The sequence below is a fragment of the Marmota marmota genome, unplaced genomic scaffold, assembly GCF_001458135.2.
Source record: "Marmota marmota marmota unplaced genomic scaffold, marMar, whole genome shotgun sequence".
NCBI classification, from domain to species: domain Eukaryota; kingdom Metazoa; phylum Chordata; class Mammalia; order Rodentia; family Sciuridae; genus Marmota; species Marmota marmota.
Window position 1 is genome coordinate 18,018,102 of NW_026000174.1, and position 14,020 is coordinate 18,032,121.

Sequence of the window (14,020 nt, forward strand, 5' to 3'; positions counted from 1 at the left end):
TTTCTGATATGCACTGAAAAAAAAAAGTTTATGCAAACAATTTAAAGTGCTAGAGAGGCATCAAGGCCAATATTTTATATGAAAATTTTAAGATTTAGATCAAGATGATTTAACAACCTTTTCTTATTAATGCATAACTGTATGCAATAGTTGAACTCCACGCTAGAAATTTAGTCCCTAGGAGCCTTGCAACTAGCAGTTTTGTGTTAAGTCAGCTTTCTGTCACTGAGACAAATACCCGAGATGACTTATAAGAAAGAAAAACTTTATTTTGTCTCATGGTTTCAGAAGTTTTAGTCCACAGTCAGCTGATTCCATCACTTTTAAGCCTGTGGCAAAGAAGAACATCATAGTAGGGAGCACAAGGTGAAGCCAATTTGCTCACCTCATGGTGACCGGGAAGCAAAGAGAGAAAAGGAAAACAGGTTCAGAGTCCCAATATCCCCTGCAAGGGCACATCCCCAGTGACCCCACTTCCTTCTATCAGGTCCCACCTCTTAAATGTTCCACCAGCTCTCAAGAGCACCATTGGCTCAGGACCAATCCTTCAATACCGAGCCATGGGGGACACTTAAGATGCAGACCATAACAACTTTCTTTGTAAGTTTAGGCTCAAGTGTGTCCCGTGTCAGATGAGCAGCCTTAAGGGATTCTTTAAAATTGAAGAAGGAGAAAGATTATCTTGCGGTTGAGGCAACTGCCTAATATATCCCTAGCAGGTACTTGAGGTGTAACAAGCATGATATATTACTATTGATTCTAACTTCTAAGCAGGGAGAGAAAATTAAAGTTAAATAAACAATGCATACATATATATTTTAATATACATGCATAATAAATTTACAAATTATTTACATAGGTATAATAATCAATAACTAATAAAACAAAGTATTAAGAACTGAAAAGAGGGCTGAAGTTGTGGCTCAGTGGTACAGCACCTGCCTGGCATGTGTGAGGCCCTGGGTTCAACCCTCAGCACCGCATATAAAATAAATAAAATTTAAAAATCCATTTACAACTAAAAAATATTTTTTTAAAAAAAGAACTGAAAAGAACATGTTAGTCATATCTAAAAGTAAAATGTTTGCTGATTAGTGACTGAATAAAATTTATAGTGTTAATAACATTAGGTTTTGGGGTAAGGGAGCCTTCATGTATAGATACAAGGACCAAAATTATGGTTATAGTAATCAATCATAAGGCACTCATTAATATTTTCCAGAATTAAGAACAGGCAATATAATATAGGAAGGATAATGTGGGACAAAGGAGAGGAAGTGATGGAGATGGAAATTAAGCAAATTATGCTCCATGCATGTATGATTATGTCAAAATGAACCCTGCTATAATGTATAGTTATAATGCACCAATAAAAACATTAAAAGGAACAGGTAAAATTTGTCTGTCCAATGGAGAAGCAATGCACATGATCACCCCTTCATTAGTTAGGCTTTTTTACGTTTTATTCCTTGAAGTCCCTTTTTTAGTTTACATTGAGTCAAATTAATTATTCTAACTGAGGATTCATGGGGTTTCATCTTATCAAGCCCAATTTGTAAGTATCGAGGCTTATTTTATTTTTATTGTTTATTATTTTAGATTGTCAATGCACAATATATAATATATGGGGGCAATGGGTATTATAAGAATGGAAAATTAAGACAAGAGTTAAAGTGAGGCTGTTATGGTTTGGATGAAGTGTCTCCTAAAACTCAGGTGTAAGACAACACAAGGAAGTTTAGAGATGAAATGATTGGGTTATGAAAGCCTTAACTTAATCAGTGAATTAATCCATTTAAATGGCTTAACTGAGTGGTAATTATAAACAGGTACATTGTAATTGAAGGAGGTGGGTCAGTGGGAGAATGTCTTTGGATTAGATTTTATTCATGGTGAGCAGAGCTCTCTCTGCTTCCTAGTTGTCTTATCTTGAGCTGCTTCCCTCTGCCACACCCTTTCACTTTGATGTTCTGCCTCACTTCCAAGCCAAAGCTAAGAAGGTGACTATCTATGGACTGAGACTTCTGAAATGTGAGCTCCACATAAACTTTGTCCTCTATTTTTTTTTAAGTTTAAACCTCTTTATTGTGTAGCTAACACCAATTACATCTCAAGACAAATAATATCCTTTACTCAAACACCTGGTACCAAATGTGGCCATTTCAAATTTCTCCCTCATTGGAGCCTCTAATCTTTCAGGACTATTCAAACAATAATTGCCCTCTGATTTTTTTAAAAAAAATTATTCGTTCTTTTTAGTTATACATGGCAGTATAATCTGTTTTGACATATTTATACAAACATGGTGTATATCTTATTCTGATTAGGACCACAGTCTTGTGTATAAACACGATGTTGAGATTCATTGTGGTGTATTCATATATGTACATAGGAAAGTTATGTCAGAATCATTCTAGTGTCTTTCCTATTTCTATTTCCTCTCCCTTTCCTTCATTTCCCTTTGTCTTATCTACTGAATTTCTATTCTTCTTCAACCCCCTTCCCTTACCGTATATTAGCATCCGTGTATCAGAAAGAACACTTAACCGTTGTTTTGGGGGGATTGGCTTATTTCACTTAGCAAGATAGTCTCCAGATCCATCCATTTACCAGCAATTGTCATAAAGTCATTCTTCTTTATGGCCGATTAATATTCCATTATGTATATAAACAACATTTTCTCTATCTATTCACTTGTTGGTGCACACCTAGATTGGTTCCATAGCTTAGCTATTGTGAATTGTGCTGCTATAAATATTGATATGGCTACATCACTATAGTATGCTGATTTTAACTCCTTTGGAAATATACTGAGGAGTGGGATAACTGGGTCAAATGATGGTTCCATTTCTAGGTCTTTGAGTTATCTCCATACTGCTTTCCAGAGTTGTTGTACCAATTTGCAGTCTCACCAGCAATGTATGAGTGTACCCTTTTCTCCATATCCTCACCAACTTTTATTGTTACTTGTATTCTCAATAATTACCATTCTGACTGGAGTGAGGTAAAATCTCAGTGTAGTTTTAATTTGCATTCCTCTAATTGATAGAGATGTTGAACATATTTTTATATAGTTGTTGATTGCTCATATTTCTTCTTTCAAGAAGTGTCTGTTTAGTTCCTTTGCCCATTTCTTGATTGTGTTATTTGTTTTTGTGGTGTTAAGGTTTTTGAGTTCTTTGTATATTCTGGAGATGAATGCTCTATCTGAGGTGCAGGTGGCAAAGATTTTTCTCCCATTCTGTAGACTCTGTCTTTACATCCTTGAGAATATAGTGTAGCTCACCTTCTGAACTAGTCCTACAGTGTCCCTGACATACCATGGTGCCAACTGAAATGTGGGTTCTCTTAGTCCCACTCCTTGATTTCCCCATAGTGGATCAGCTCTGGTGACCTCTGGCACTGGCCGAGGAAAAATGTTTTCTTCTCTTATTACATCCAAACTCCTGAATCCTCTAGCTCTCCTGAGAATCGAGCAGTAAATCTCAGTAAATCCAAGCATTTTTTATGGCACATGATTATAATATCATCAGCTTGGGAGGCTCAGACAGGAGGACCATGAGTTCAAAGCCAGCCTCAGCAACGGCAAGGTGCTAAGCAACTCGGTGAGACCCTGTCTCTAAATAAAATACAAAATAGGTCTGGAGATGTGTCTCAGTGGCTAAGGGCTGAGCTCAATCCCCAGAAGCACAACAAATAAAATAAATCCCAGTAAAATCCCTCTTTTCATCCACCACTGAGAAGGTATTTATCTACTTTCCTGGTCTCACACCATGAAGCACTTGGAAAACAACCTTATCTTCCTGCCATCTTCCTCTGACTGTTCTCCCTCCTCTGAAATTGTTCTTGTCAGGTCTCTTGTCAACAATGAAAAAGGTGACTAAAACAGAGGCATTCTTTTTTTTCTCCTCTATTTTATATTTAGTTACCCACTTACAAGGTTTAAGTTTGATAGAATCCCAGATATAACTCTAATTCAAATCCAGTTTGATGTTTCTCAGCTTCTGGATTTTATCACTTGTCAAAGTTAACTTGGAACCTATGTTGTAGAGGCACAAAAAGTGCCTTTTTCTGTTTTTCATTATATAAATTCTTTAATATATGAAAATATTGGATTTCCAATTGCATCAAATTATGAAACTGTGCTTCTTACATCTAATTTATCAGCAAGTCTAAAATGCCCCGAATCTAACCATTTCAATATGGTGGGTGCTGTCAATACAGCAATAGCCTGCAAGGCTTTTTCCCCTACTTCTTCTCTTGTTCCATTAGTCATTACTTCCTACAAAAGCCAATGTAATCTTTTAAAAATATAAATCAATTCACCTCACCTCTTTACCCTAAACCATAAAGGTTTTCTGATTTTACTTAAATTAAATCTAAATTTCTTACCAAGTTTAAGTGTCCTCATGATTTGGCCTTGCCTCTCCATGACCCCATCTCCCAAGCTCCCTGTTCCAGTCACAACAGGATTCTCAAGTTTCTGAGTGAGTTCATTCCCACTTATTAATCAATGTCTGAGAACTTTTGTTCCTGAACTTCACTCAGCTAACTAACTCCCTTTATTCATCACATTTCAGTTTAAATACTCTTCCTTTTAGTTCTTCCTAATTACCACCATGAAGAGTCCACCTGTCAATTTCTGCTTCCTTACCTTGTGTGTCTTCATAGCCCCTTCTTTGCTTGAAGGTATATTATTTAATTAATGGGTTGCCTGTCCCATATTTCTGGGTTTGATGAAAGTGGTCTAGAACATTTCTATCTCCCAGCATCAAGGAAAGGCCTTGCTATAGCAAGGATGTTCAATTAATATTAGCTGGATGTATAAATGCATAATTAGTTTCTCCCTTTCCTTAACCTTACACATCCAATTTTATCAAAAATTTCAGAAATCCTATTTTCATAATATACTCTTAATTGCCCACTTCTAGTCTACTTCTCTTGTTGAGAACCTTAGACTAAGCCAACCTAAGTCTACATTTCTCCTGAAAGTCTGCTGGGATCTTCTGACTTGACACCTGCTCTGCATTCTCCACCTGAGATCAGAATGAATGCCACATCCATCAGTAACACAGACTTCCTGGTTTTGCATTCACATTTCACCTTGAAGCACTCTTCCAAACCCTCTGCATGGTAGATACACTGGTATTTTTTTAATAATTTTTCAAACATATCCACCTCTAGCTAAACTCAGGGTTCCTTTTTAAATTTTTTTTAAATTCTAATTTGTTATATATGACAGCAGAATGCATTATGATTCATATTATACATATAGAGCACAATTTTTCATATCTCTGGTTGTATTCACAGTAGAGTCACCATTCGTGTCTTTATACATATACTTGGGATGATGATGTCCATCTCATTCCACCACCTTTCCTACCCCCATATTCTATCTTTTCCTTCCCTTCCCCTCCCTCCCCTTTGCTCTATCTAGAGTTCATCTAATCCTCCCATGCTCCCCCACTAGTCCCATTATGAATTAGCCTCCTTATATCAGAGAAAACTTTCGGCATTTGGTTTTTTGGGATTGGCTAACTTCACTTAGCATTATATTCTCCAACTCTATCCATTTACCTGCAAATGCCATAAATTTTATTCTCTTTTAATGCTGAATAGTATTCCATTGTGTATATATACCACATTTTTTAAATCTATTCATCTATTGAAGGGCATCTAAGTTGATTCCACAGTTTAGCTATTGTGAATTGTGCTGCTATAAACATTGATTATATGCTGTTTTTAAGTCCTTTGGGTATAGACTAAGGAGTGGGATAGCTGGGTCAAATGGTGGTTCCATTCCAAGTTTTCCAAGGAGTCTCCATATTGCTTTCCATATTGGCTGCACCAATTTGCAGTTACCAGCAATGTATGAATGTGCCTTTCCCCCCACATCCTTGCCAATACTTATTGTTGTATTTTTAATAGCTGCCATTCTGACTAGAGTGAGATGAAATCTTAGAGTAGTTTTGATTTGCATTTTTCTAATTGCTAGAGATGTCGAATATTTTTTCATATATTTGTTGATTGATTGTATATCATCTTTTGAGAAGTTTCTATTCAGGTCCTTGGCCCATTTATTGATTGGGTAACTTGGTTTTTTGGTGTTAAGGTTTTTGAGTTCTTTATATACCCTAGAGATTAGTGCTCTATCTGATGTGCGTGTGGTAAAAATTTGTCCCAAGTTGTAGGCTCTCTGTTCACCTCACTGATTGTTTCCTTTGCTGAAAAGAAGCTTTTTAGTTTGAATCCATCCCATTTATTTTAATTTTAATTCTTGCACTATAGAAGTCTTATTAAGGAAGTCAATTCCTTTTATACTTTTCTTTTGTATGAAACATGCTTCCCCTGGCTCTTCGAGTGCCTTGCCTTCCCAGACCCTTCAAGTCTAGGCATAAATACCTCCAGAAAGACATTCTGAACACCCTTCTAAAAAGTGTAGCTCTCTCCTTTTACTATATGCAGTAGCAAAATGCTTTATTCTCTGCACAAAATTTATCCTAATTGCAATTCAATAATTCTTTATGTAATAGAAAATCAAAAAGAATAAGGAATAAGAGTATGATCTAACCAAGTGCGATGAAGCATGCCTGTAATCTGGGGGTGCTTGGGAGGCTAAGGCAGGGTGATCCCCAGTTTAAAGCCAGCCTCAGTAAAAGTGAGGTGCTAAACAACTCAGTGAGACCCTGTCTCTGAAGAAAGTACAAAATAGGGCTGGGGATGTGGCTTAGTGGTCGAGTGACTCTGAGCTCAATCCCCAGTACCCAAAAGAAAAGAGTACGATCTCAGCCAGGCATGGTGGTGCACACCTGTAACCCCAGCTACTTGGGAGACAGAAGCAAAAAGATCACTTGAGCCGAGGAATTTGAGACCAGTCTGGGCAACATAGTAAGACCCTGTCTCAAAAAAAAAAAAAAAAAAAAAAGTAATCTCTAGAAAGATTGGTTCAAATCCTGACTCCAGCTCCATCAGTTACTAGCTGTGTAATCGTGGTCTAGACCCTTACCATTGCCCTGCATTAGCTACTCATCTGTAAAATACATATAATAATAGTGCCTGCTTTATAGAGTTACAATAAGAATTAAATGAGTTAATATTGTAAAGGTGGTACAATAGTGCCTAGTTCTTAAGTGAGCACTCTATAAGAGTTAACTGTTACTTCTGAGGTCTATCAATTCCCTTAAATTGTAAATTTCTTAGAGAATATCTCTCTGCTTACCATTGTATTCCTAACACCAAGCACAGTTTATGGCATATAAAAAGTATTCAGAAAATAATTAATAAATTGAAAAAGGCTGCTTAATAACTTAGAAAGTTTCATGATGCATTATCAAGTTAAAAGGGCAGATTTATTAAACTATGTGGAAGGCCAAACATCATTGTTTTAATAGTGCTGTCTGGTAGTGAAATTATTTTTTATAATATCTTATTTTACTTATGTATTTTATCCACAATTGACATTTACATAAATAAATTATTAGAAGAGTAGAGACTAAACCTTTATCAAAGATGCATTCATTACTTGCATAAAAATCAGCACAATGTCTGTCTACACAAAGAATTCATACTGTAACTGGAGACAGGACAATTTCACCACAGCAGTAATACCATGCAGAATATAGTGGAAAAAACTCTACTCAAAATAAGAATTATAATGTGTGCTTAAATAAACCCAAATATGTCAGAATTCAATGAAGAAGCTACAATGCTTTATAGAGGACAAATAAAACCTGAATTGATGGAAACATTCTCTACTCTGAGAGGAAAGACTGTCTATTGTAAATTTCTCAATTTTCTTCTAATTTATATGTGTAGGAAAGCCAATCAAAAGCTCATTTGAGCTTTTCTGAAATCTGATATCTGCTATAAAGAAAATTTGGAAAAATAAAGACAAAATTAATCAATGGTATTTCACAGAAGAATAATGACTTAAGCACTGGGCCTTTGTAAATTAAATATTTTAATGTTAAAATAATTGAAGTATAGTACTAATAGATAAAATAAAAAGCAAAGAAGCAGAAATACACATACATACATATGTAGGATATGGTATTTGCAGGAGTCAAGTGTCCAAAAATTCCAATTAAATGCTACAAATCCTCTCCTGATCCACTTTTGGGGGAATATGGATTAAAGCACAGACTAATTTGTTTTGGTACCACTGTAAACAACATAAGCTTTGGAAATTTTAAGTCCTGGCTCTAATATGAAAAATTTTTATAAATTTAAGCAAAGTATTTCCCTTCATCATATTCCTCAGCTTTCCTCTTTGTAAATTGGGCATAATAATATTAACTGCACTAAAGGACTGTTATATGAAATCTGACTTAGAGAGTTTAATAGGGCCTGACATACAATAAACTCTAAATATCTGCTAGCTGCTATTAAAATACAACTTAAGTAGTAAGAACTTAAAACATCTAGAAAATATGTGTACATATTTATGATGGAAATATTAGAACATGTTTTAAAAGGAAAGAATATGAATGCATACACACATTTCCCATTATCTGAATAATACCTTCCTCTTAAACTGCAGTCCACCTCTCTAGCTACTTGTGATGCAGATTAACAATGTAGATTGAATCAGTCTCTTTGGTGTGTGTGTGTGTGTTTGTGTGTTTGTGTGTTTGTGTGTGTGTATGCATGCACATGTGCACACGTTTGTGTGTTTGCTTTCTAGCAAATTTCTTGGTCAGAAAAAGGGTAAGATTTCTTTGGAAGGAGCCAGGCACTATGCCCAGTATGACCAAAGCTCTCTGAGACTGTCTTCTCCACCTACACAACTCCCATGCCAAGAACAGATACTTGGTCTTAGACTTCTGCCGACAGAGTGCTAGAGTTAGAGCAGGAACAACAGATGAGAAGTCCCAGGTGACCGGCACTTTGAGTGATATCAGCATGCAGGGATCCCTTCTCCTCAAAATTCCAACAGTCTTTATTCTTCCAGCCACAAATTCTGGTCCTATTTACCCAATCTCCCCAACCACATGGATGTCTGTGGGGACAAGGGGAGCAAAAAAGGATGGTTGGATTTGATCAGCTCACACTGTTTTCAGGTATGGAAATATTTCACTGAACTCCATTAATATGTACACTTAATATGTGTTAGTATTTTTAAAGAGGATATAACAAGAGAAAAATCTACTAAAATAACACTCTCCTCCCTGCCAGGTCTTTCAGACCTAGCCTACCTGCATACCATCCTGGAAAGCTGAGTTTAAGGTCGTATGATACTTCAGGTTGCTGGCCCAAATGGAAGTCAGGTAAGAACAATAAAATTTCTTTCCATGAAGTTTCTCAGATCTACTTGGCCCTCTCCAAATGATGAAAAGTATGGGTGGCATTGTACATCTTCCCCATTTAGACACAGCCCCAGATGAAAAAGAAGGCTTTCCTCTTCTTTTCCCCAAGAATCAGTGCTTTTGATTAGGACAAGAATTTCCACTTTGATGGGGAGCAGAGTAAGAAATGGAGACCTTAAAGATTCATGCCTCACCAAGAGATTGAAACCTAAGTCACTGGGATAAATTTGTCCCAAAAGTTTGTCTCATTTCCTTTAAGCCACATGCCAGAATCTCAAAGGTAGACAGGCTTGTCTAAATACCCTGGGCTCCAAGGGGAGATTGCTCTCTTCAGCTTATGGAAGGGTGACACAATGGGACTCTGATACTTAAACATACCCCCAGACACTTACTATAATGGTACCCTCCCATCAAGGACCCTTTTTCTTCTATAACACAGCATGAATACTTCTTATTCTTACACTCTGTTTTAAATCTATCAGACTCTGGGGTTTTTTTCTTATACATGTGTGTAAATGTGTGTATAAAATATGCTCATATGAAAACATATTTAAAGAGATATAATACTCTTTTTTAAGAAAACACATTTGTGCATTTCTTAGTAATTTGTGTTCTCTGGCATATTATGTGGAAAACATTGTTCCCTTGATTGTTTTAGGAGTTATAATACTTTAACATAGAAGTACATGGGCAATGGGAAATATTTCTGAATATGAAAAATAATTTAGGTGCCAGAGGCACCTCCTGTGTTATGTACCTCCTACTTAGTGCCTTTATACATATGGTTCTTCTCTTCAGTCCCCCTTCCAAGTTTTCCTACTTCCCCCTTACCACTTGTCAAGGGTTAGCCCTGAGTATACACTCAGTGTAGCCCCCAGACTAAACTAACAACAAGTCCATCAATGCTATTTCACAGCTCCTTGTCAAAATCCATAATGATGAATAATGAGTATTCATATATTCAGTTAGAACAGCTCCTGCCACAATCTCATAAACTCATGAGGGCAGGATTGTGTCCCTTTTATGCACAGTGAATTCCTAACAGCTAGCAGATACTATGCACAGGGTATGTATTAGATTTTTTTTTTTTTTTTTGCAAGAAATCAAGTCTCTGAATCTGACTGCAAGGGACATTATAAACTAGTTGAGATTCACTAGAGAATTCAGCCTGATTCCTCATGCTCTACATCTATGCACTCAGGGATCAGAATTAACTCCTGAAAATGACAGCCAGCCATCTGGGGGATAGTCTTCAGGGACTGGGAACAAACCATGTTGATTCTTCAGCCAGGTGGTGGTAGGGAGCCCTAAAATGCAGGTAACTCGATGGCAGCTACTACAGGACATATAATCTGTAAGGCTTCTGGAAAGACACCAGGAAAGTCTCAGGACTCAGTCTTCATAGGGCTGCAGTAATATTCCCTCCTCTGACTCCATGCCATGCCTGACTCTTCTAAATCCAAACGTTGTGCTTTCTTTCCTCTCTAAGTCCTTCCATTCATAGAGATAGCACTTATTGCTAGTTTTTCTCCCATATTCTCCCCTGTTTTCATCTCCCACAAGAATCAGACTCAAACGGTGGCTAACACTGGATATTGGATGTAATTGCATCTCAAGACAGGCATACACCGAGCTCAGATGGGGGCCCCATGGTAGTCCAGTGTTGGGGGTAGCTGGATCACACACAGTTCCCCCACCCTATTTCTGGCTCTTATTCTTCCATCAACTCTGGAACAACAATGTCTCCACAGTAAAGGGCATCATAGTAAATTTGGTTTATATTGCAGTTGTATTCAAGAATGGGAGAGCTAGGGTAATAGGATATGGGGAAAAGGCACAGAGGAAAAGATATGGTCTGAACAACTAAAGCTGCTACGACTGCCTCAGCTTCTCCACAGCAGCATCTACATCACCCCCTGTGGCAATGAGGGCCTGAAGATTGGCTTCAGGGTTCAGAAAGCCCATGGCCCGAAGTTGCTCCAGTTGTGCCCGGAAGTGAGCCTCAGGCTGTAGCTGTTGGGGACTGGCATTAGCTAAGGCTTGCAACATCTGGAGAAAGGGAGTGGAATGGAAGCCTAATTCTGAAGAACCCTGTGCTGGGGAAACCTGAGGGGCTGGAGCTGGGCAGGGATCCTCAGACATAAAGCCACCTTCTCTAGACTCTGTCCCTCCTGCCATACCGCCCAGCCCCGCTAGGCAAGGCATGAACCAGAGCAGGAGACGAGGTGCTTCAGTTGCCAGGATCTGCAGACCTTGCTCAATCTGCAGCAGGGCTTGCATGGCACGAGGGTTGGCCATGGCTGCCTGAAGATGCAGCAATAAAGGTAGCTGCTGATGTATCTCATCCTGCAAATGGGGGGCATGATTCAAGCCAGCAGGCCTCAGAAATCTTGGATATCCCGGTGGTGGCATCCAAGGAGGCTCAGGGACTCCAGCAGTGGTTGTCATAGGGGAAGGTGGTGAAGGACCAAATGGAGCCCTGTTGGCAGAATCGCCAAGCCCAGACACAAGATCAGGCATGCTGGTGTTGTGGTTAGTAGAATCCTTCCCTGTACCGTTTTGGCCTCTACCTTGTCCAGTACTACTCTCTGAGGGATATCTCAGGAAAGCTGGACAGGAGGACTTTCCCTTGATTGTTACTGACTCCTTGGGGAGAGGCTGTCCTGATCCAGGTTCCTGGGATGAGGATGAAGTTGGGGGAATTCTGTTTCCTGGTGATGGAGGTTCCTGCCTTGGGCTTAGAGTGGATGCAGTTCCCTGAAGATACGTTCCCAGGGACTGGGGGGTCTCATGTAATTGCTGGAGATAATCATAGAGTCCTATGTTACCCAGAAAGTTTGGGACCCTACTTCTAATTTCAGATGCATCCTGATCCCCAGACTGCCTTCCTCGCCTGGCCCCTGAACCTCCATATGTGGAAGTCCAGGGGTTGGGGAGAGGGTCACAATTCTCTGTCCTTGAAGGTTGGTTGCTGCTGCTGGTGGAATTAGTAGTTGTGGTTGTGGCAAAAGGGTTTCCACCAAACTGCTCCTGTACCGCATTAAGCATTGGGTCCATAATATCTGTGTACATGGTGCGAAGCACATTGTAGCCACCAGGGATGCTCTCCAGGTTACTGAGAGCCCTATCCTGGCTACGCATCATCTCTTGCATCATGGCAGGGTTACGTAGAAACTCCAGCGTCTGCCGCATGATTTCAGGGTTGTTGAGAATATGCCCAATCTCAGGGTTGTGCTGGATTAGCTGCTGCATATGAGGATTGTCAAGAACCAGCTGGCGCACCAGGCCCGTATTGGACAGCAGACCCTGGATGAAGGGGTCATCAATTAGCTGAGCCACAAATTCAGGCACAGATACATGCTGCCACATCAGTGAGTTTGGCTGGTCAGGGAAGCTACCAGAGGTCAGACCCAGCCCATTGAGGCCTGCAAGGACACCTAAACTGAAGGTGGGTGGCCCATCTGTGGGATAAATGGAGCTTGGCTGAGGGAGTGATCCATGACTTGGGCCTGGAGAAGGGACTGAGGCAGCTGGGCACTCAGGGCCCATGGCACGGCGCTGCATCTTGATGACCAGGTGAACGGTGAGGCCATCTCGTACTCCACACTGTGCCAATGAATCAGGGTCCTTAAGGATTTTGCCAGCAAATATTAGGACCAGCTGATCAGGGTGGGCCTTAAAGCGCTGAGATATCTCTTCCTTCAACTGCTGGATGGTACATGTGTCTGTAACTGAGAAATCCTCCTTGTTCTTGGGCGTCTTCACTGTCACCTTGATGAGGTGGGGGTCCTGGACTGGCGCTGGGCTGCCCTGTGGCAGAGCCTCTCCACTTTTGGCCATGGTTGGCAGCAGGAGTCCCAGGTCTGTGGGGACACAGCTGAGGGAATGGAGATGGAAGACCAAGATCATCCTTTCAGGCAGTGATGTTAAGTAGGAAAGGTGAGGATGAAGAGGGTCTTGGGCCTCAGGGAAGGGGAAGCTGCAGGGTGTACATAGAAGGGGCCATGAAGTCTCTGGGAGTGGACATTTTTGGAGGAATATGAGATTAAGAGATGTTGGGATCAGGGAAGGTAAATCTGGGGCCCTGGGGAAAAGGCCATAAGTTGATGAATGATGGGGCGAAGATAGGAAGAAGGGCCCAGTCTGGGGAACACATACCAATCAGCTGTGGCCCCGTCCTCCTTCTTATGCAGGGCTCCAAACCGCCCTCATCTTGCTTCACAGCCACCCCTGAGGCCTTCTGGGCCGGAACCTACTCCATCAGGTCACCTCTGTGACCTCAGGACTGACATCATAACCTCACACAATGGATTCTGGAGATTCCTCCAAGGTGCTCTCGATCCCTGGGAACTTCTAACACCCTCCTTACCTCTTTTATTTTCTTTACCCCATTTGTGCTTTTCATAGTGAGGTCCCTGTACTGATCAATCCCTCCCAGGCCAAGAGCCCTGCTTCCACACAATCTCATATGTGTTGTATGGAAACTCAAACTGGGATTGGGCAATTGTACAAATTTCTTCAGTTCAACCAAATTCAGCTTCTTTCTATATAAAGGCCTTCTTCCTGGCATCTTATATCCCTGTTTTCTGTTTAATTCAGTATTAACCATGAATTCTTTCTATATTTTCAAAGTATTGATTTGCTGATGGGTAAAATTGGAATTATGAGAGAGGTGTCAAGGATGACTTGAGGTTTTCGTTGTTTTGTTTTGTTTT

General features: G+C 39.9%; 1 protein-coding gene across 1 annotated transcript; it reads right to left on the reverse strand.

Moving 5' to 3' along the window:
• Positions 1-8,062: 8,062 nt before the first annotated feature.
• Ubqln3 (ubiquilin 3) lies at positions 8,063-13,650 on the reverse strand. Its single transcript, XM_048788188.1, has one exon. It carries the CDS (start codon positions 13,212-13,214, stop codon positions 11,178-11,180), a length of 2,037 nt encoding a protein of 678 aa, XP_048644145.1. The 5' UTR covers positions 13,215-13,650; the 3' UTR covers positions 8,063-11,177.
• Positions 13,651-14,020: the final 370 nt, after the last annotated feature.